Source organism: Fusarium flagelliforme, assembly GCF_020744385.1.
Source record: "Fusarium flagelliforme strain FIESC 12 MPI-CAGE-AA-0113 chromosome Unknown B0J16scaffold_7, whole genome shotgun sequence".
Lineage (NCBI taxonomy): Eukaryota > Fungi > Ascomycota > Sordariomycetes > Hypocreales > Nectriaceae > Fusarium > Fusarium flagelliforme.
Genome location: NW_025763509.1, coordinates 1,001,475 through 1,023,597, shown reverse-complemented (window position 1 = coordinate 1,023,597; position 22,123 = coordinate 1,001,475). Strand labels below are relative to the sequence as shown.

At 51.1% G+C, this 22,123-nt stretch overlaps 6 protein-coding genes across 6 annotated transcripts; 3 read left to right on the top strand and 3 right to left on the bottom strand.

The window, feature by feature from the left end:
- Positions 1 to 996: 996 nt before the first annotated feature.
- On the top strand, positions 997 to 1,962 carry B0J16DRAFT_388319 (Alpha/Beta hydrolase protein; the record flags this gene model as incomplete). Its single annotated transcript, XM_046131735.1, has 2 exons — positions 997 to 1,151; positions 1,209 to 1,962. 2 exons carry the CDS (start codon positions 997 to 999, stop codon positions 1,960 to 1,962), a joined length of 909 nt encoding a protein of 302 aa, XP_045978839.1.
- A 195-nt stretch (positions 1,963 to 2,157) lies between these two features.
- Positions 2,158 to 4,706, bottom strand: B0J16DRAFT_348714 (major facilitator superfamily domain-containing protein). Its single transcript, XM_046128786.1, has 4 exons — positions 4,125 to 4,706; positions 3,801 to 4,071; positions 3,403 to 3,748; positions 2,158 to 3,353 (listed from the first exon to the last, which is right to left on the bottom strand). The coding sequence occupies exons 1-4, from the start codon at positions 4,343 to 4,345 to the stop codon at positions 2,422 to 2,424; spliced, it is 1,770 nt and encodes a 589-aa protein (XP_045978838.1). The 5' UTR covers positions 4,346 to 4,706; the 3' UTR covers positions 2,158 to 2,421.
- Positions 4,707 to 6,177: 1,471 nt separating this feature from the next.
- On the bottom strand, positions 6,178 to 7,617 carry B0J16DRAFT_348712 (acyl-CoA N-acyltransferase). The gene has a single exon (XM_046128785.1). The coding sequence runs from the start codon at positions 7,568 to 7,570 to the stop codon at positions 6,284 to 6,286; it is 1,287 nt and encodes a 428-aa protein (XP_045978837.1). The 5' UTR covers positions 7,571 to 7,617; the 3' UTR covers positions 6,178 to 6,283.
- Positions 7,618 to 10,003: 2,386 nt separating this feature from the next.
- Positions 10,004 to 11,365, top strand: B0J16DRAFT_182514 (ClpP/crotonase-like domain-containing protein). The gene has a single exon (XM_046122645.1). It carries the CDS (start codon positions 10,252 to 10,254, stop codon positions 11,122 to 11,124), a length of 873 nt encoding a protein of 290 aa, XP_045978836.1. The 5' UTR covers positions 10,004 to 10,251; the 3' UTR covers positions 11,125 to 11,365.
- An 865-nt stretch (positions 11,366 to 12,230) lies between these two features.
- Positions 12,231 to 18,743, top strand: B0J16DRAFT_182487 (uncharacterized protein). Its single transcript, XM_046122644.1, has 2 exons — positions 12,231 to 12,832; positions 12,889 to 18,743. Exons 1-2 carry the CDS (start codon positions 12,419 to 12,421, stop codon positions 18,676 to 18,678), a joined length of 6,204 nt encoding a protein of 2,067 aa, XP_045978835.1. The 5' UTR covers positions 12,231 to 12,418; the 3' UTR covers positions 18,679 to 18,743.
- A 64-nt stretch (positions 18,744 to 18,807) lies between these two features.
- Positions 18,808 to 19,617, bottom strand: B0J16DRAFT_323953 (uncharacterized protein; the record flags this gene model as incomplete). Its single annotated transcript, XM_046125801.1, has 2 exons — positions 18,808 to 19,133; positions 19,185 to 19,617. The coding sequence occupies 2 exons, from the start codon at positions 19,615 to 19,617 to the stop codon at positions 18,808 to 18,810; spliced, it is 759 nt and encodes a 252-aa protein (XP_045978834.1).
- Positions 19,618 to 22,123: the final 2,506 nt, after the last annotated feature.

Below are 22,123 nucleotides of genomic sequence, written 5' to 3'. Positions count from 1 at the left end.
TGTCAAACTCTCATCCCTAATTGAGAGCGGTCGCATTGTGATGCTGTATAAATACGGAGATTCGTGACGATAAAAAGAGCCAGAATTAACGTATAAAGAGAAAGTTCGTCACATCATATAGAAGCTCGAGCTTAGACTTGATGCGTTGAGATCACCTCAATTGGCACATCTGCTGTCTCATAGCCAAACGTCCACCCGACCTCAAGACTTTGCTCAGGTGCAATTCCATACCTCATTGTCGTTACAGTCGACATCTAGCTCAAATCTTCGGCTCGATATTGTTCCACGAGCTCTTCAAAGCCCTGATATCATACAATATTTAGTTTTACTGTCGTCACATCTCCATCAGGGTCCCAGAAATGACTGCCGTCGCAAGCATAAGAGACGAAATAATGTGGAAATCCTATGCAAAATTAGGCCGACTCTTGGGCGACTTATTTTTGGCGCCTGAACTTTGCAGTAGGTTTGCCGGAGTTCGGGTCACGCCCACAGCTACAAATCATAGACTACCTAAATTGAGATATCAATCTCCTTTCCTTTGGACATTGGAAGTTGATGATGAGGAACATTGGAAAGACAAATAGTCCTCCTTGCGCGTATACATCATGCAGTTTCAACCCGACCCGACCCGGTCGCAATTCGACGCTTTCCAGTGAACGCGTTGCCGAACACAACCGCCTAAATCTACAAATTTTAGTGGGCAGTGGCCCCGCGAGCAGCCAACGATGCTCTGGGCTACAGTGGAGTCTGGTCCCGCCAACGCTGGTGACATAAAGAGACCCACGAGTGCAAAAGCAATGCGCGTTTTTATCAGATCTTCCTCTTCGTTTATCAGATCCTTTCCTGAGTTCTGACTCGTCTTCATCCATTGACTAGCCTACTGTCTGTTGCTGCATGTCATCCATGCTACGTTGTCTCACTCGAGCTCGTCCATCATTGTCGCTATCGCTATCACCACCACGAAGCCTCTTCCATCTCTCAAACACTTACAGAACTATGGCGACTGAACACAGTCATGGGCACGCTCGTGTTCCTAACACTCTTGAGTGGCTTGCCAAGACTAAGAGGGGCGATTACCTTGTTCAAGTAGCATGGCCTTTGTGTTGGAGCGAGGATCGCGTTGCTGCCGAGGATGAGAAGGTCAACTTGGTGTGAGTACATCTCCAATTGAACCACAGTTACAGTGCTGTAAGCTGACAACCACAAAGCTATCTCGTTGATGGAAACGCCTATTTCTTCACAGCTGTCGATGTCTCTCGGCGCTTGGAATACTTGAATAGCACAAGGACCGTCATAGTGGGCATAGGATATCCGCCTTCGAAATATGTCTATGACTTCCGTCGTGGTCCAGATCTCACCCCCAAGGCGGACGAGTATGACATGCCTCTCGACAGACATGGCAAGCCTCGCACCGACATTTCATTCGGTGAAGCTGAGCAATTCCTTGACTGGATGAAGGCCGACGTGATGCCTTATGTCGAGGAGAAGCTCTTCCCCAAGGCCAATCTCCACACCGGTCGCAAGGCCTTGTACGGCCATTCCTATGGTGGCATCTTCGCTCTCAACACCATGTTCACAGAACCCGAGCTCTTTAACAGTTACTTGATCGGTAGCCCCGTCATTTGGTGGAACAAGGATTTCTTGATCCGCGAGCCCGAGAAGACTTTCCTTGCACGCGACAAGCCTGTTGACCCTCCATTCTCACTGGCGCTCACATGGGGTACTGGTAAGGGCGATTTGGTGAGGGAGCCTGAGGAAACGGATGAGGAGTGGTGGAAGCGACAGAACTGCGCCGAACATGATCAAATGAGGGAAACCGCACAAGCTATGGTGTCGCGATTGGAGAAGAGTCCAAGTGTCAAGAAGATTTGGACGCGCGAGTTTGAAGGTGAGGATCATGGAAGTGTCGCTGTCACAGGTCTTCAGCAGAGTCTTATGCAATTCATTCTTGGAAAGATATAAAGAATTAAATAGAAATGGCAATACAGTTCTTTGAAGCGCACTTGTATGTGTAGTAGCGTGGCGTCACAACGTGCTGGTGAGAGACTGAGATGGGAATGCATCGGAGTACAGTCAAGTTGCTGAGCTCAATTCAGCTTTGTCACCACCCAACGACATCACAAGAAGTGCGGCTATTATCTTGCACAAGAGTCGTTGTTAAAAGTAATTCGGCAGTTCATACTGGTTCCGAGACCACATGTGTGGTCCCGTCATTTTATTACACTGGGTACTAAGCATCAACAAGTGTAACTATTCCCACTTTTTGAGAGCACATCCACCACGGCGCACTTGACAAATCGACACTTTTGACATCAATTAAACATCAATTATACATCATTCAACATTACTACACCATAATTTTAAAATGCCACGGGTGTCGCAGCATTCTGGGGATGCCGAAGACGAAAACTCCAACATCGCTTAGAAAACAGTGCCTTTGGTCTGCTTGATCTTCCTCAGATCGTAATTCTTGATCAAAAACAACGAAACGAGGGCAATAGCCATGATACCCGTTCCTGCCCCAAGCATTCTAGCCTGTCCATAGCCGTATGCTTTCTGAATAGCAAGGCGCTCAGGACTGCCCATCTCATAAGCCAGCTGGCTGTCAAGATCTCCGGCGATGAGAGCAGCATTCTCCTGGGCGGCAGCGGGAAGATACTCCGAGAGCTTCGCCTCGAAGGTATTAGTCCAGATGGCAGCAGAGATGGTACCACCGACAGCGGCGCCAATGTTTCCGGTAACACTCAGAGTTGCAAGAGCGGTAGCAACAAACTGATGCTCAACAGCAGCAAGGATACCGACCTGCATGCACAGAATGAAGGTAGCACCAGCAATTGAGATGAAGACCTCACACATGACCAGGTAACCAATGGACTGGCCGGGTTGACGGAAGTGAATCATGAGACCCTGGGCGAAGATGTATAGAGGAATACCGACGCAGAGGAGCCACTTGAAGCGGCCGGTCTTGTGCATGCTGTAACCAACAATAAAGAGAAGAACACCAGAGACGATCTCAAAGGTGTTGCTGACGTATCCAGCCTCGGAAGGAGGAAGGTTGTTGACGACCTGAAGGAACGAGGTGAAGTAACTGTTCCAGCAGTAGTAGGCGATCATATAGATGAAGTCGAGAAGGCAGACACCAATGACGGTGCGGCTGGTGAGGAGATCAAATCGGAGGAAGGGCTTAGGGGCGACGAAGCGCTCGTAGGCGCCGAAGATGCACAGAAGAACGACGCCGAGGACGATCATAGCAATGATGTAAGGGGTGTTCCAACCCTGGGGAGCCATGCTGGCAATGGAGAAGGGAAGGAGGAAGATGACGAGACCGGCAGCGAAAAGGAACGCACCAGCAGCTGCAACAATTAGCGCGCATCCTGAGTATTGAGCCAAGACTTCACTTACCATCGAACTCGACAAGACCCCACTTGATGCTCTCCATGAGCGATCGGCCGCTGGACTCACGGGCGAGAAGACCCTGCTTCTTAGCCTTCTGAAGGTTGTATCTCAAAAGAGCGTAGAGAGGCGCGGCGACGACAGGGAGGACAATGGAGAAGGTTCCGAAGCCCCATCGCCACTGGTCACCGTTGCGGAGGAAAGCCTCAGCAGACTTGGGACCGGCAAAGGCGGTGATCATGTAAGGAGACGAGGTGAAAGCGTATGCGAGACCTCGGTTCTTGAGCTGTGTCGAATCGGCCGTGATAACATCAATGCTGTAGGTCAAGCCGGACCAGCCAACCTGCCAGAAGACCTGAGAGGGGTTAGCAATTGAAGACTGTCGCGGACAAAAGTCAATGACTTACATAGGCAGCGCAGTAGGTAGGGAGGTTGTGGCTAGCAGCCATCATGATCATTCCAATGGTAGCGAAAAGAACCATGAGGAGGAAACCCTCAGCACGACCCCAAAGATCGAGAATTTTGGACAGAGGGATGTAGACGGCTGCAGTCATACAGTTGGCGACAACACCAATGACGGGAATGAGAGAGTGAGACTCCCATTCACTGCTGGCATAAGGGACCAGAGTGTTGTTGATCTGGCCCTGGAAACCGTTGGTGAGGTAGATCAACCACATGCTACAAAGGTGTCAGTCCAAAGATCTTCAATTATTACCGGATAAAGAACGTACAAGATGAAGACTCCAACGAGGGCCTTCTTGCTCCAGGCCAATGTGGTAGCCTCAACGGTCTGAACACCATGCTGCGCGTTCTCAGTAACGGCATCGCTGTTGCTTCCATCATCAGGGAAGACACCAGCTTCTTGGTCCTTCTCGTTAACAGAGGCAGTAACGGTTACAGGCTCTTCAGCCTCATTGCCCTTGCTGGGGCGGAACTTGTCAAGAACGCCCATGGTGATCTTTGTCTTGGGGGTATCAATTAAGCTTAAACTTGGGAAGACAACAAGGAGGAAAAGGGAAACTCAAATGGGAACAGCAGATGGTTATACATAAACAAATGGAGCAAATAAAATAAAAAAGAGGTCCTTCAGACAAGGGTGCTTTCTAACTAGACTGGATTCAACATCATCCTTCAGCTCAGGACCCATACAAACTCCATCAGATAAGATCAGGTCTGGTGGCCAAAGGAGAGACTATTGAATCCACCGAGATCGGCTACATTAGGGAAATAAACCGACTGAGTCTGAACCAACAGAGGAAGTCGAAGGCGAGGAGCAGGAGCAAGCAGAATGACTGGAGATTTCGGGACGCGAGGGTTCCAGCGGGCTGCAGCCACTTTGTTTAGTACAGGCCTCGAACGCCGAGTAGCCGGTTTGTGAGTGGAGATGGCGTGGGCAAAGAAGCATGGACAAGGGACATTCACGAGACAAAAGAGATTTTATTATCTAATCTGATTGATCGATTAGATCGTGTGATGATTGCGCTTTTTTTTACTTCCTCGGGCGCAATTGCCTTCTGCTGGTCTGTCCGTCCATGGACGGAGAGTGGGATAGAGATGAATGATGCATTTCGGATCAGATCAAATGCACGTCAGGGATCATTTGGTTGACGTTTCACTGATTGATGGAATGATCAAGGCGACTCACTGCAACCTCCGCTTTTGCAGCGGGTCTGTCTGTAGAGCCAGGAGAGCTTCCGCGCTTGCTCTCATGGTGTCCTCATCTCATCCTTTGCCTTTTCCATCCAATTTTCATGGCAAACTACTACATGATCTTGGCACCTTACGACAAGGATCTTCATCAGGCGATTTTTGGTAACCCTCAACCAACACGTCGGAACCTGAGCAAAACCCTGCATTGTAGCTGGCGACGTTCCGAGCTTGGCACGCTAAGAAAACAACTTACATTCTTCAACTTCACCAGTAGCAATTGTCCACTTTGACAAAACATCAATAATGCCTCTAGAAACTCCATCACAAATTGCTCGGTCGACGGTAGCCCTACCAGCCATGACCCTTTGTGGTCAAGAGGCTTCATCTGACCTCCCTCGTGTAATGACAGCCAGCGGACAAAACGCCACAAGAGGCCAAGTTTCCTCACCAGGGGTCCCGTTCAGCCGCTCAAGCCGCCGCGTCGGTTTGTGGGAGAAGTCACTCCACCGGGCTTGCGAGACTCATCTAACGAGAAGACCCTCCATTGGAGCGATGCATTCTTTACTCGGACAACAGCACTGCAAGCCTCCGGAGGCGACACACGTTTCCGCTTAAACAAGCTTAAATGACGGGAGGTGCAAGCGGCGCATTTTCGTCCAATTTTCGCAAGATTGTTCACACTAGTAATGGGAACAAAGACGAGAAGCCGTATTGAGTCAAGGGTCCTCTTACGCTAATCCTGTTTTACCAGCTACTGTCTCTGTGCTTCCCCGATTGCGCTGGGGATCATTCAGTTGGACTGACAAGGGCATTGGACAGCGCTTTTCGTGGGACAGGCAGCCCGGCGGAGCGTACTCGAGATTGAGGCAAGATCAATGGGCTCGGATCTTCAAATACATGCAGTCTTTCGTCTGTTGGTGACGTTGATGATCGAACAAGAGATTGACAATGCAACACTCCCCTGGCAAAACGTGCGAAGGAACGATCCATCCATTCCTGATCGGCAAGATCGGATCACTGCTTGGCTGCCGCCTTGGCAGAATTATTCCCGTTCTGAGTTGCAACTGTGAATTGCTTCGAGCTTGTGCGCTATGGTCTTGAGTCACCGCCAAGAGAATGTAGGTATACATCAATGCTTTTGTGATTGATCAATTATGTACAAAATTCGCTATCATTATTTACTCTTCCCCAGCTATGAGAATTTCCCATCCACCAGCTTTTAAACACGTTGCGTCATTATTTACAGCTTGGGCTCAAAGCCAAATGTCGTGCCTGCAATACGAGGCTTGCCCTGGTTGAAGGGGCAGATCTGGAAGAAGCGCTCACGAGAAACCTTGACCATGTTGGATCGCTTGTGAGGCAGATCCATCCACTTGTCCTGGTGAAGACCAAAGATCATCTCATACTTGAGGACATTCTCGCTTGACAGACGAGGCTCACCGACAACGTTCTCTGTGCGGTGGTCATCAAGGAACTCATAGTGAATAACACTAGGCCACCAAGCCAGTACACGATACTGTCCTCGGAACTTGTCGTTACCGACGAGCGAGTGCCTACCGCGATCAAAGTCTAGCGAGGCATAGTGCTGGCCCATCTTGTCCTCCTTGGCCCAGTACAGCTCGAAGTAGGCGAATGGGATGTCGTTGAAGTAGCCCAGCACGGCGAATTGATGGGGGTCCTCGTGGATATTCTTGAGATAAGTGCGGTGCTCGTCAAGAGTACCAGTCTCCATCCAGCCTGCTGCCACACGAGGGTCGTTCTGCCATGTGTTGAACAGGCCCAGGTGCTCGGGGTTCTCATAGTCGAGAGCGACGAGGTTGAAGTGCTCGTCAAGTGATGGGATGTAGCGGCTGTAAAAGCAGCTACCGGCAGCAGGCTTGGGTGTTCGGCGAGGGTGGCGCAGAAGAGTGACGTCGGAAGTAGGTGTCATCACATACTCAAGATGAGGCACGACGTTGGCGGAGTTCCAGGTAGGAAGCCAGATAGGCTGCTGGCCCAATGGTGAAGCACATCCTTGCCAGAAGGCGCTTCGCAGGATGAGCACCTCAACACCTGTGCTGGGCGCAGGCTCAACGCCCTTGGGAGGCTGGGGCATGTTGATAGCCACCATAGAGAGTACAAGAGCCTTTTTCAGCTCCTCGGCACCAGGGCCTTCAAGACGGAGACGGAATTGCTCTACATCAAAAGTGTACGCGAAGAAAGTGTACAGGAACATCCAGGCCTGGGCGAGGGTAGGAGTCTGCTTGTCCCAGCTCAACGACCACACAGGACTTCGTCGCGCGCGCGCATACTCGCGATTATCAGAATGGGGAATCTTATCGGACTCTGAAATTGGAATGCTGGAGAAGACCAAGTCATCACCGTGAAGAGCCTTGGGGAAAGGCTTGCCCTCCTTCACGGAGTCATCTTTGCGTAGACGAAACGACTGCTTTCCCTCAGCTGTGCGCTCGAGATAGTATGTCGTAAGATAAGGCTCAGGCAGCCTAATCTTGATTGGAGACTTTTGTTGGAATGGTTCTGAAGACATGTTGGGTGATTTGACTGTTGGCTGTGTGACTGCTGCTAAGCATTGGATCTTTTTCACATCTCCAGATTTTTATTTTCATTTATTTATACCCCTACTGGACCAATCTTCGTATTAGACCCAATCAGATCAGATAAGATCCTGTGTATCAACGGTGTACCAGAGACGGTAAACTTGTCCGATGCCTACCGTGGATAAAGAAGCCGCGGGAAAGCAGCCGCCCTACGTAGGGGAGTCTCTGTATTGTAACATGAAGCTTCATCCATGGATGAATGTCTGGATCCATGAATGGATGCCCGGTTTGTGCCGATTACCCGCTGGCTCCAGTGGTGGTGCCACTGGAACTGCGCTAAAAGTTGACCGAAGTGGGCGAGTTGTGCGCTAATTAAGGCACCACAAGGAGCTGCTGTGGGCTCTGGCATTTTTCTTGGGCTCCACCTTGTCTGGCTGCACCTCAAGATGGAATGAGATTCGAGACCACAAGAGGTTGAACCAGGCTCATCGCGACCCTGGAACATTGGAGCTTCAGTGCCAATTACTCAATGTTGGGATCTAACGGTATGGAAATGTCGCAAGACCCGTTCTGCGTCAGACGCGCTGTAAAGCGGGTGGCAATGGAGCCAAGTTATGCATCATTCTTAGCTTCCAGGTTGTTTTGGTGGCTGCTCTGGGTGACATGCCGCCGCAGCTTGGCTTCCACCAGTGCAGAAATGGCGTTGTTGAGTGCTAATTTTGATCATGACTATGGATCAGCTATGCATCTGATAAGATTAGATTGATATGGCTAGCTGCCCGATGGGCAATGGCGTCAAGGCCCGATGGGCTCATGTGAAGGCTTAGGGTAAGTGTCGCATGGCGATGTTGACACAAGACATTTGGTTCATCCACGCGACCTGGGAAAAGAAGCAAACTATAGATTGTCTTTAGTATTTATGAGGAATTCTCAAGCTACAAAATAATTCCGAAACTCGCCCAAATGCAGTTATGGGTATTATCCTGGTTTGAAAGCTTAATGAGGTTGCTTGGACAATGCTTGAAGAGACAGCGAAATATTTCGAAGGTACCCTGACACATTGACTTGCTTCACACTTTGTCTTAATGCCCGAACTTTTCATATTGAGAAAAGAATCTTCACACTGGGTTTGGTCGCGATCAGCCTTTTTGCGAAGCCTCGTGTTTTGACCGCATCGCAACGCGCCGAGCAGAACAGAATCACCGTGTACGAGGTTCACGAACCGCAAATTACAGAGGCACCAGAAGTAATTACTGAACGTGCGTAAATATATGCGGTCTCGCCTTAAGCTTTCAAATTGACACATCTCTGTTGCTTGGTACAGACGAGAAGCCTGCTTTCTATACCGTGACGCGTATAAATTTACTTAGCTAGCAGGTCGTCAGAATCTTGAACTATGGAATCGACTACGTTCCGAACAACTGAATGAGCGCCTCTCTACCAATATATCATTTCTATGTATGGTGCGCAATGCCACTGTTCAGGCACAGCATTGCATGGACCTGACGTTCTTCGCGACGAGCTGCCACAGCTTGACGCGTCGCAACGACGGCGAGGAATTGAATTGGTCTTCAACCTGGAGCTTAAGTGTTTGTGTCGACGCCAATTAACTTAGACCAAGCTTTCCTACGGATGGGCGCGACGAGCAAACCTGTACTATCTACTTGTGCAGCATAGTGGGCATGCGCCGGACGTGCATTCTTGGCTGAGGCTTTGCAAACCGGACCAGAATGCCCAGAAACACGTCGCGCCCGGCAAAATACCGAGTACAGCACACATAGGACACAGTTCAAGCCACTCGTGTCTGGGATACACCACTTGGCGCCTTCTGGACTAATATCTCAGTGGACAGCGACTTTTCCGCTCTTGTTTGTTCGGCTGGCAGCAATTCGTGTTCGGGAGGATGGAGAAGCGCGGTCGAGGTCGAGAGGGCTGGTTCAACTACCGGTAGTACCGGGAAATGTGTGTTAGCCAAGTCCAAAGCAAGCCACCAAACCAACCTGCATTAACAGCAGAATGTGAGATCATGTGAAGCGTAAGAGTAGTCACTGTCATCGCTCTGTGCGGCCATGTTCGAAGAGCTTTGTCATTGCAAACCACGGTACTACCGGACGAGCAAACGAGTCTTTGTCGTCTCTGTCGGCCAGCCCTCCTCGACTCCAAACTGCTGATCATCTCCAAGCTCTCAAGTTGGGCGTCATAGCTTCCGTGAAAAACTCTGTTGGGCCCAGTTCGATGGACCCCGATCTCGGTGCTGCGTTAGCATCATGCACGATCATTAAATGTATTGCCTCGTGCAGCATGTGATGCGATGGATCCTCGTTATCAGATGTGATTGATTAGATTCTTCAAACGGTTCATTCCGTAGCTTGCACGCCAAAAATGACCGGGCCATGTGCGTGCTGAGGGGGGTGTATCGGAGATCAACCAGCCAGGATTTGGGGAGCTGTCCCTTTGGGAACTCCAGCACCGGCTTGGGTTGCATCGCGCCGTTTTTATCTGATCGGAAGAAATTATCACAATGATGCTGGCCATTGAGATCCCTCGGCTTCATCAGATAAACCGCGTAAGAAAAGATCCATCGTCGGATGCATTTTGTTGGAGCACATAAACGATTCGTGAGACAAACTTTTCCAGCGCTGTAACCCACTACTACAGCGACTCATTCACTATGGCACAGCACACGTTCAACAAACAGCCACCACCACAAAACTATGGCATCGTTTCATTCCCAGCAAAACATGTTATGCTCGTGGTCTTTAACAGACCAGATGCTCTCAATGCCATGACCAGCGACGCAGAGTATGAGCTCGAAGCTCTTTGGGAATGGTACGACAATGAGCCCTCCATTCGATGCGCCATCGTGACAGGCGCTGGACGAGCATTCTGCGCAGGCATGGACCTCAAGGAATGGAACCAGATTAACCAGCGCAAAAGAGATGGCATACCCGAGAAGCGACCGATGGACCCGCCCTTGACGGGATTTGGCGGCCTCTCGCGCAGGAGCGGAAAGAAGCCCATCATCGCTGCAGTTAATGGCTTGGCTATGGGAGGCGGCTTCGAGATGATCGCAAACCTCGACCTCATCGTCGCTGCAAAGAGCGCTGTGTTTGCCCTACCCGAGGCCAAGATTGGTGTCGTCGCTAATGCGGGTTCCTTGCCGAGACTAGCCAGGACAATTGGGCGTCACCGAGCGACAGAGATGGCTTTAACGGGACGCAGCATCAGCGCTGCAGAAGCCCGCGAGTTTGGCATCCTCAATGCTATCACTGAAGATGCCCCGGCGGATAGCGACGTGCTGGAGCGGCCAGTGGTGAAAAAGGCCCTCGAGTATGCGGCTGCTATCATCAGCAACAGCCCCGACAGTGTGATTGTGTCTCGGGCGGGTATCCTTGCAGGCTGGGAACATGGGAGCGCCGAGAATGCGGTGCGCGTACATCGTCAGACATGGGACGCTGTCATGGCGGATGGACACAACTTCCATGAGGGCGTGCAGGCCTTTGTGGAGAAGAGGAGTCCGAGATGGGTGGACAGCAAGCTGTAGACTAATGGATGCAGTAACTGTCAGTACCATGACTGTTGAGGCATTTTCTCTCTTTTCGTGTCATTCATGTACTTGGTTGCATTTATGTCATTTGATCCAAGCTAGCAGTAGCCGTATGAAGCATCCATGGGAAAATACACCCGGCATTTGAAGAAAAAAGAGCTCCTTGGACTTGGTGGCTTTTTTGGTGTGACGCCATTTTTTGTTAGGGTCCCGATCCTTGTTAATCAGATCAGATAATGGACTTATCAATCACCCCACCAGAAAAGTTCGCCTCGGCTTCATCTCCATTATTCTTCGCATCACGCCCCCGCCAGCGTGTCGATTATTACTACTTGCCGTATAGTAACGGACAGAATGAAACCCTGTTTCCTTGGGCTGCGATGGTGCAGCGCAGTGGAGGCCCGAAGAGGCTGCAAGTCGACGACTTGAGCGAACAACGAGGTGACAGTGTCAGGGTCGCTTTGCAGCTGTCGGACGATTAAATGCACGAACGAAGAAGGTGGATGATCATTTTACCGGTGACCTGGGCATGTCTCAAACCCATGTTTCGCACTGCAAGCCGTTTGATGCGAACGTTGGTCCCTTCTACGCATAAGGAAGCAGCCTGGCAGCTTCATTCACCTTCCCAAGTTCGATGCCGAAGCCGCCCACCACGTCTCCCAACTTCCTCAAAGCCCACACTAGTCTCGTCTCGTGATGGAGCTTCTTCCAACGGTATGCCAGGATCTTTCTTCAATTGCCTCGCCTCGCTAACCCAGTCGCGCATAGCTCCATCTCTGCGTGGGTCATCCACCATCATCTTCATCTCCTCACATCCTGTACCTCGATTCACGCCCGGCTTAGCGTGCCGTGATCAGCAAATGGAAGGCGACAAAAGCTCCGAAATGGACACCCTCCGAAGTCGCCCACGATGATGATATCCCTGGAGAGGGACCCTGAAACGAAAACGGCACTCTCAATACTGGGCGTGGAAGACTTCAAAGGTACCGTCCCAGTCCTTGCATTGCCCGCGCCGGCCAGACCAGACCCCCCACATGCGCTTTATACAGAGCAAGAGGGACAAAAGCTCTCTTTCGATACGTAATGCGGTTGCTGCATGTCAAGTTGCGTGCAAGCCTACAATAAAATAGTGGAGGTGTTCATGTGAAGCCGCGACAGTTACGGACGCACAATTGTATCTGCAGCCTCATACACGATTGCAAAATAGCACAATATTGCCCAAATCCTGAACTATTGGGACAATAACTCATGCGCAGAAGCCGACCATCTTGAAAGAAAGATAGGATTCACAATGACAGAGCTTCAATCACCGGCGAAGCCCCAAGCAAAGGGTGTCCGTTATGACGTACCCGTTCTGCGCAAACACCACGGACAAGATAGCAACGAGCTTGAGATCCTACTATTAGCATGGTCGCTTCTTCTGTACCGACATAACCACGGAAACCATGTCGAGTTTTCTTGGGGATTGAGCGAGATCGGATCTACCACATGTCGCACTTTCACACTCAACACAGCCAAGCTGCAATGGGAGGGCAGCAACTCTGTCGCATCAGAGCTAGAAGTGTTCAGAACATATTTACAGCAACAGCTACAGTCTCAAGGACCGGTCAAGACGGAGGGCTGCAGGTTCTTCTTCAATGATGAAGCTGCGCCTGGTGACTTGGTCAATGAGGCCACCGAGGATGGTGACATTTCCGTGAACTGGGTGCGTCTCTCATTTCAGAAACAATCCCTCACGAACTAATGGAGTGTGTGATATAGGGAAATGTCCAAATACAAGCGACGCTAGAAGAAGATACTATCTGGTTCCGACCAACCTGGCGCGAGCCCCTCGGCGCAGAATTTCTCGCGAACCACTTCGCCCAAGCCCTCGTCGAAGTCCTCAACACAACCCTCACCAACCCCGACTCAATACTAAGCTCCGTGCTACCACTTGGCGAACTTGACAAGTCCGTGGTATGGAACTGGAACAAAGACCTTCCCCCGCCAGTGCCGATGTGCATCCACACCTTGATCTCCGAGCAGGTGAGATGGCGACCCGATGCGCAAGCCATTTGCTCGTGGGATGGCGACCTTACATACGCGGAGATGGATAAATTTTCGACGCTTCTTGCGCAGCATCTTATTGATCTCGGCGTAAAAAATGGCGATATCGTCCCGCTGTGCTTCGAGAAGTCCAGGTGGACGACAGTGGGTGTCATGGGCGTTATCAAGGCGGGTGCGGCATTCGTGCTCATGGACCCGAGCCAGCCTATTCAACGACGACAGGTTATGGCGCAGCAAGTCAAAGCGACGCATATTCTCACCTCGAGAGACCAGGCGAAATATGCATCCGAGATCGCGCCCGAGACGAAGCATGTCATCGTCGACATGGAGACCATTGACTTCCTGGACAAGACCATCGAAGATCCCCTCAGAAAACTGCCTGAAGTACCACCCGAGTCTCTTCTATACATCATATTCACATCTGGAAGTACCGGAACACCCAAGGGAGTCATGCTCTCCCACGAAACATACACCGCCAGCGCGCTCGCCCGAAGTACAGGTATTGGTTACTCCAGTACATCGCGATCGCTCGACTTTACCTCATACGCCTTCGATGTCAGCATTGACAGCATTCTATGCACCCTTATTCGTGGTGGATGTCTCTGCATTCCTACAGACATGGATCGTGTGAATGACTTGAGCGGCGCGATCCGGCGCCTCAAAGTTAACATGGTCAACATCACACCTTCGGTCGCTCGTATCTTGGACCCCGACATTATCCCCTCACTGAACAGTCTTGGAATCGGTGGTGAGGCTTGCTCAGCTGGCGACATTGCGATTTGGGGTCAACATACGCGAATTGTCATTGGATATGGTCCAGCTGAATGCACGATCGGATGTACCGTCAATCCCAGCGCAGCCGGCAAGCCGTACGTCAGTATTGGTCCTGGTACTGGCGCATGCATTTGGCTCGTTGATCCTGACGACCACAACAAGCTTGTTCCAGTGGGTGCAGTTGGTGAGTTGCTCGTCGAGGGCCCTCTCGTTGGTCAAGGATACTTGGGTGATCCTGAAAAGACAAATGAGGCCTTCATCCATGACCCCGAATTCCTCCTCGTGGGCGCGGGCGATATCCCAGGGCGACGAGGCCGTCTCTACAAGACAGGCGACTTGGTTCGATACGACCCCGACGGAGAGAAAGGCTTCATCTTTGTCGGTCGCAAGGATACTCAGATCAAGCTTCGCGGACAGCGTGTCGAGCTGGGCGAGATTGAACATCACATTAAGAACCTACTGCCCTCAGGCGCTGAAGTTGTCGCTGAGATCATCGCACCACGGAACCAGAGCAAAGAGTCGATGCTTGTCGCTTTCGTCGCGGATCGTGAGGCCAAGGATGATGGAGATGCACGCCCGATTGACTACGCGCCTCGTTTCCGCGATGCCCTCGAGTCGTTGAATGACAAGCTGTCCAAGGTTGTTCCTGTGTACATGGTTCCTACACAATACATTACTCTCTCCAAGATCCCGTATCTTGTATCTGGAAAGATTGACCGCAAGTCGCTGCGTGCCCTCGGCGCCAAGATCTCTGCCACCATGCAAGCCTCCGCAGCTGCAAACGAGAGCTCCGAGATTCGCGAACCAGAATCTGAAGCTGAGTTGTTCCTGCGCGACTCATGGTGTCGCCTTCTCGGTCTCGAGTCTAAACAAGTCAGCACTACGCACAACTTCTTCACGTCAGGCGGCGACTCAGTCCTCGCCATGAAGCTTGTGCCAATCGTGCGAGACTGGGGTTACACACTCTCCGTGGCCGATATCTTCAACTACCCAGTCCTTTCCGACATGGCCAAGTCTATGCAGAAGGGCGACAGCAGCAAGGGCGTTGACATGCAGATTCCCGAGTTCTCACTACTCAAGGATGGTATGGACCGTGATGCGTTGCGCGCTGAGGCTGCCGAGCAATCTAGGTGTGGTGTCAGCGCAATTGAGGACATTTACCCTTGCGCGCCTATGCAGGAGATTCACATGGCTTTCTACACGAGATCGAAGGAGAACTATGTCGCGCAGCGCATCGCCGACATTCCTTCTTCCAGTTCTATTGAGAAACTCAAGTCAGCTTGGAATGTCGTGTACAAGGAAAGCCCAATCCTGCGAACACGCATCGTCGAGTTCAAGCAGCATGGCTTCATGCAGGTCGTTATCAACGAGTCTCTCGATTGGAAGGAGGTTGACTCCAGCTTAGAAGACTTCCTTGAAGAGGACAAGAAGGAGCCCATGTCGCCTGGCGCGCATCTATCTCGCTTTTTCATCGTCACCAACAAGGCCCTTGACAAGCGCTACTTCGTGTGGACAGCTCACCACGCTATTTATGACGGATGGTCAACGGATCTCATTGTTGAGCATGCGCGCGCTGCATACAAGGGCGAGGAAGTTTCTCGACCTGCTCAGTTCAAGCACTTCATTCGATACCTCGCCAAGGACTCACGTGAGTCCAGCAAGGATTACTGGAAGACACAGCTTGCAGGTGCTACAGGACCTCAATTCCCATCTCTGCCGTCGCGATCTTACATTCCCGACCCTACTTCCCTAACTGAGCGCTTCATCAAGCTTGACAAGGCTGCCAAGTCGGACATCACCATCGCTACTGTCATCCGCGCCGCCTGGGCTCTACTGGCGTCTCAGTACTCTATGAGCGACGATGTTATCTTCGGCGAGACCTTCATGGGCCGTACTATTCCCCTTCCTGGTGCCGAGTTGATTGAAGGCCCCATTCTCGCTACAGTGCCTGTCCGCATTCGCCTTGATCGCACTACCACTGTGCAAGACTTCCTTCGAGCCGTTCAAGAACAAAGCGTCGCCCGCGCTGCGCACGAACACCTTGGTATTCAGCACATCCGACGACTCAGCGAAGACGCTCAGATTGCTTGTGAGGTCACCATGGGCCTCGTTGTTCAGCCTCAAGATCCCGATCCGATTGCGGATGAGAACGACGAGCTTCCATCATTCCGCGGCGGCGATGCCGCTCTCGAAGCTCTGCACTTCAACTCCTACCCTCTCATGCTGGCTGTGTCAATGCAAAAGACCGGTTTCCGCCTTTTGGCAAGCTTCGATTCGGACCTATTGAGCCCCGTGCAGGTTGAGCGCGTTCTGTCGCAGTTTGAGGTGGCGATTAACCAGCTCCGTGGTGATATGACTCGTTCGCTGAATGAGCTCACATGCTTGAGCGAAGAGGAACTTGGCCAGATTTGGGAGGCGAACAAGCAAGCGCCTGTCTCCCCCAAGGAGATTTCCAGGTTCTTGTCCACTGGCGACAAATACCCTACCATTCAATATGTTCCTTGGGTGGTCCAGCCAGGCAACGAAAGACTTCTTATGCCACTTGGAAGCACCGGAGAACTTCTTCTAGAAGGCGTCGCAGCAGGCGACGAAGCTGATGTCGCGAACACGCCCGAATGGCTCAAGGAGGGCGCCATGGGCTACCCAGGTCGACAGGGCAAACTGTTCCGCACTGGCGATCTTGTCAAATATGCCGATGACATGAGCTTGGTCTTTGTCGGTCGCAAAGACGCCATGGCCAGCGTTGATGGTCGAGTTGTAGACCTCAACGCTACCAACCTGGAGCTCAAACGCCTTCTTCCCAATAATGTCGAGGCTGTCAGCAGGCTAGTGGTTCCCAAAGGCTCGAGCAGTCAGACGCCTGTCGTTGTCGCATTCATCAAAGAGACTCCTCCCAAGGACGCTCAATTGCTCAAGCTTGATGTCGAAGCTGGCGATGCTTCCTTACCTGTGTCGCAAGCTCTTTCTGTGGAGCTTGCAACCGCCATTATTGGCCTCAACAAAGCCCTGGTTGAGACTCTCCCACCTTACGCGATCCCTTCAATCTGCATTCCCCTAGGAGACTTAGCAAACATTGAGAAGCTCGACACTGTAGCCGATAACGTTAATTTGTCTCTGGTTGTTGAGCTACGCAAGGCTTTCGCGTCTCTCAAGAAGACCATCGCAGACACCACTGTCTTGACCACGAGGGAGCGCGTTCTTCGTGCCTCATGGTCAAAATTCCTTGGAATCGAAGAGGAGAAGCTCTCACTTGATGACAACTTCTTCCGCCTAGGTGGTGACTCCATTGTGGCGATGCGTATGGTCTCCGCTCTGCGACAAGAGGGCTACCGTCTGTCTGTCGCGAGCATCTTCCAGAACATGCAGCTTCGGGGCATGGCGAACTCACTGGTTGAGGTGTCGACAGAGGGCGACGAGACAGCCAAGAAGTACAGTGCCTTTTCATTGCTTGGTATGAAGGATGTCGATAGTTTCTTGGCTCAAACTATCCAGCCTCAATTGGCAGACTCGAGATGGAAGATCCAGGATGTTTTGCCTGCCACTGGACCCCAAACTGGCGACGTCAAGCAGTCAGTGTACGCGCCGCGTAGCTCCGTCCAATACAACATGCTCTACCTCGACCCATCAATCGACACTGCCCGCCTGGTTGATAGCTTCCAATACCTCGTTTCGCAGCATCCCATACTTCGAACAGTGTTTGTTGAGGACAGAGGACAAACTCTACAAGTCATACTCGAGGACCTGAAGGTTCCCGTAACAGAGCAGAATGTCGACGGCTCAATTGATGCTGCCGCCAAGCAGGTTGCTGAAACGGATGCCAACACCAGCACTGATCTCGCATTTGGCTCTTCTTTCATCCGACTTTTCATCCTCCGCGGCGAGAAGGAGAACGCATTCATGATCCGAATCTCTCACGCTCAATACGACGGTGTCTCTCTGCCAGAGCTCCTCCGCCAACTCGAGCTTCAATACCGAGGCCTAGAGATCCCATCTTCAGAGCCTTTCCAGACTTACATCCAGCACCTTTCCAGTGTCAAGCCCCAGAACGTCGAGTACTGGCGCAAGACCCTCCAAGGATCTTCGCACACCGAGATTGCTCCTGCTGCGGACCCTCAGCAGAAGACCGCTTTCATGACGAGAGATGTGGACATCTCTGGAGCCTCGCCCGACACCACGCACGCGATGCTACTAACTGCAGGCTGGGCCAAGGTCCTGTCTCAGCACCTCAATGTGTCAGATGTTACCTTTGGCGGAATTGTATCCGGTCGCGACGTCGATGTTCCTGGTATTGACACCATCATGGGCCCTTGCTACCAGTACCAGCCTGTCCGTGTCAAGTTCGAGCCCAACTTGACAGTATCGCAACTTTTGGACTCGGTACGAAGTCAATCCCTTGAGGGTAGCCAGCGCGCCACTCTCAGCTTCCAGGAAGTCCTCAGAGAATGCACGGATTGGCCTGCGGACACTCCCTTCTACGGATCTTTCACGAACCACCTCAATAAAGAGTTCTTCGACTCAATTCCCTTTGCTGGAACAAAGTGTCGCGTCGATTACTCCATTCCTCACCCAGAGCCTGCGACACCGCCCCGTGTTGTGTCATTTGTGGAAAATGGCAGAACGCAGATCGGTATTGAGGCTGACGAGGAGCGCCGCGAGTTCTGGGAGGTGCGATTGGAGGAGCTGGCCCGCGCTGTTGAGAGCTTCGTCAAGAACCCTGAAGCCTCGATCTAAATTTTTACTTATCACTGTATATTTACGAATTGACCGCCATTTTTAATTGTTCAAAAATTAACCTTATTCAATCTTGCTATTCTTGTTGTGATTGTTGCTCTGTGGCTTACAGTTTCGCAGAAACTACATCTACAGCTCATCGGAGACAGACTCATCGTCCTCTCGCTGGAAGCCGCATCCAGTTCTATCTTTGACCAGATCGGATGGCTTGAGCTCCACCAAATGCCCGTTGTCAAGATAATCCTTCACGGTGATACCATTTCCAAGGAAGAATTGAACGCCGAAGCCTGGCTGGCTGAACCAGGGCCTAATAGGGCCGGCTTGAACAGTGAACATCCTGGTCACGTTGTAAACGTGGTAATTGTTTGGGAATTCCTTGTTGATATCGTTATCGAGGTTCTGGGGGTGAAGCGCTCGCTGCGCGAAAGGAGCGGTAGCAGGGGAGATGTAGCGGCCTACGCATACTCGTCAGATCTTGTCAATTGCAGAGCACCATGTTTACTTACCTGTGTTGTAGCCAAAGCGGTCAACAAGTGTCCCGGGCATCAAGTCTATGTTCGACTTGATAGGAAGTTTCTCCTCATCGAGATGAAAGCCGTACTTCTCAGGATAGATCCATCCTGCTTCGCGACCGTCGGGTCCCTGTGTGGAGTTGTACCACTTGCCAAGGAAGTCGTTGGGAGAGAGTCCTCCGAAACGGTCGTAGCCAGTAACGAAGGTTCCGAGGGGAAGCTTGGTGGGTAGTCGGCTAGGACCAAGGCGCTTGTCACCGCAGATGTAATCTTTGGCGAGACTCTTGTTGTATCGGACGTTGTCACCGGAGCAGTTGCAGCTTCCTTCTTGGATTGCTGGAGCTTTGGCGAGATAATGGTCCTCAGGGAGGTATATGGCCAGAGCGCTGGTCGCAAGGGAAGAGATGAAGATGGACTTGAACAACATGATGACGGTATCACTGGATAACGACAAGGTGCAGGCGGATCCATCAACTACCGTTCGGACTGGAGACATCGCCCTCTTATAGCCTGACCAAGAACATGGGCAATGTACCATTACGCATACTCCTCACAGCACATGCATTTTCAGCCCTTGCCCAGCATCTCAATTGCCAGGACTACCACCTAGTTTGTCTCAACTAAGCAGACTAAAGCATGAAGATCGTTCAGCCGTGTCTCAATCGCCCTTGACCCCCGCACGGGATGAGGCCCGCCGCAGGGTGTCAGAAGAATTGATCGCCGAAAGCATAAGAGACGAAATAATCTGGTCGCCTTATGCCAGCTTAGGCCAGCATTTAGGCTACTTTATTTCTGTAGCCTAAGCCTTAGAGAACATTTCTTCTGTTACCCACCTAGGCCCGTCACCGCATTCGAGGTCCGATCCGTTATTAGCTGCGGCAACCATCAAGACATCAGCTCTGGAATTTCCACCGCGCATCAATAGTTTCGCGTTACTTAGGATATCATTCAAGCCATGTCTCACATTGCTATATCTTACTGGCTACCACCCCTGCTTCCCCCAGAGAGCTATTGAGACAAGCCTAGCTTCATTGGCCCGTGTGGCTGGCTGAAAGGCCAAAGCGGCTGGAGTCGTAGTCAGGAACTGCCGCCATTGGCACGTTTCCTTGTGGATGGTTTTGATCTTCGCAACGAATGCTGCTCATCACTGATGCTGAGTCCCAATGGGAATGTGACGATGGCTGAAGATCTCGGAGACACGGACGAAAAACCGCCTATAGCAAGGGAGAGGCTGCATGCCTTTTCGCGCTATTCGCATTGGAATGAGATCACAGATCAGCATGTGAGTGTGAGACATCTTCTGCAGTCCCAGAGAATTGGGACTCATCATCAGAGGGTGCTACAACAGACCAGAGTATCTTATCTGCATGAGAACAGAACAAGTTCCTGTCAATTGCTAACAATTTAATTTAATCAAGCATGAATGCATCGCCCCTAAGCATCGTATTCAATGTGTGGGTCTTGCGACGCCGAAGATACGCCTATTGAGCGTTAAGTTGGCCTCTTTGCTCTTTGTCATCTTTCGGTTCGATGGAGTCAATCTTTTGGGGCCGGGATCTTGAGGCAGCAAATGACAAAGAAAACACGGGAAGCAATATCTATGGTCTGTTTTATAGGGATAAGTTCAAATAGATCTTGCCATCTGGTCATTTGATAGACGAGAGTTCAGCGCTACGACCCTATCAAGATGCTCGTGGTTCAGTGCAAGGACAGGCATTGGGTGCATGCACTCGCTTGTAAAAACCCTACGCCATGAAAGTTGACCAGGTCTTTATTACACTTTGTAGAATTTTCCCAATTCCTGACCACGTCAAGCCTATCAATAGATTGTGGCAACGTGACTGATTGCGTGGAACTTCAGATAAACTTTTGATCTGGTCGTCGGAACTTGTCATCTGCTACTTGATGGATCAGTTGGGACAATTTCTTGTTCATCATGCGTATCTTATTACTGATACCTGCATTCGAACTCCAGCGCCAAGGTCTCTATATATATGGCAATGTTCAATCAAAGGTAAACCGCGCGCAGGCGAAGAGACTGGCTTCGAAATGTCTTACCCAACTGAGATCGAGGCGCCAACAATAGATATGTTTGAGGTGCATATGCATCTGCCATGATTCTTCAAATATGTGGCTCTTTTAATCGAAAACTTAGCTGATATTATTCCGAGTGAGAGAGAGATTGCGTTTGCTTTCAGTATTAGGCTGCGTGCTTAGATGCTCATGTTCTCGCTGAGCCTCAAGTGCCTGAACCTTTACTGAACCTTATCGCAGTATTGGCCGGAGATGCACCCAGGTTTCTTATCAAACCTTAACTTCCTCGAGGTATATGAAGAAGACCTTGGCCCTCGTTCTTGGAGCCCGAAGTCCTCCTTCAAGGAGGCATACGAACAAGCTGAACAAGATCGACAACCCACAATGAGTCTTTGCGCCCCCATTACAGTAGTGAATTGTCATGCGACCAGCAGCAGGGTGGAGAACCACTTGGGTACGCACGATGCCTTGATTGAGTCTATGCGGTCAATGGATCTTCAAGAGCCTGAACAACGGGCTGGATCGTCCAGTGTGGCTGCATCGCGAGAGCCAGCTGAGTTCAGAGAATGCGTTGCTTGTGGTGACAGCTTCCCACCCTCTGATCTCTCTCGCTCTCCGTGCTCGCACGAATGTTGTCGAGAATGTCTCGTTGGCCTCTTACAAGCCTCACTTCACGATGAGTCACTCTTCCCTCCCCGTTGCTGCGGACAGCATATCCCTATCAAAACGGGTCAATGGTTTTCACAAGAGCTTGTCGACCAGTTCAACGCAAAGAAGCTAGAACACGACACACCGAACCGGACTTACTGCAGCGTACCGACTTGTTCAACATTCATCCCACCCGCATTCAGTTCAAATGAGGTGGCGACCTGTCCTAAGTGTAAGTGGAATACTTGCAC

Coding starts and splice junctions, on each gene's coding strand:
- B0J16DRAFT_182514 (XM_046122645.1), top strand. CDS start 10,252: ATGGCACAGCACACGTTCAACAAACAGCCACCACCACAAAACTATGGC.
- B0J16DRAFT_182487 (XM_046122644.1), top strand. CDS start 12,419: ATGACAGAGCTTCAATCACCGGCGAAGCCCCAAGCAAAGGGTGTCCGT. Junction 12,833..12,888: donor GTGACATTTCCGTGAACTGG/GTGCGTCTCTCA, acceptor TGTGTGATATAG/GGAAATGTCCAAATACAAGC.
- B0J16DRAFT_348714 (XM_046128786.1), bottom strand. CDS start 4,345: ATGGGCGTTCTTGACAAGTTCCGCCCCAGCAAGGGCAATGAGGCTGAA. Junction 4,072..4,124: donor CTCGTTGGAGTCTTCATCTT/GTACGTTCTTTA, acceptor ACACCTTTGTAG/CATGTGGTTGATCTACCTCA. Junction 3,354..3,402: donor GGGTCTTGTCGAGTTCGATG/GTAAGTGAAGTC, acceptor TAATTGTTGCAG/CTGCTGGTGCGTTCCTTTTC.
- B0J16DRAFT_348712 (XM_046128785.1), bottom strand. CDS start 7,570: ATGTCTTCAGAACCATTCCAACAAAAGTCTCCAATCAAGATTAGGCTG.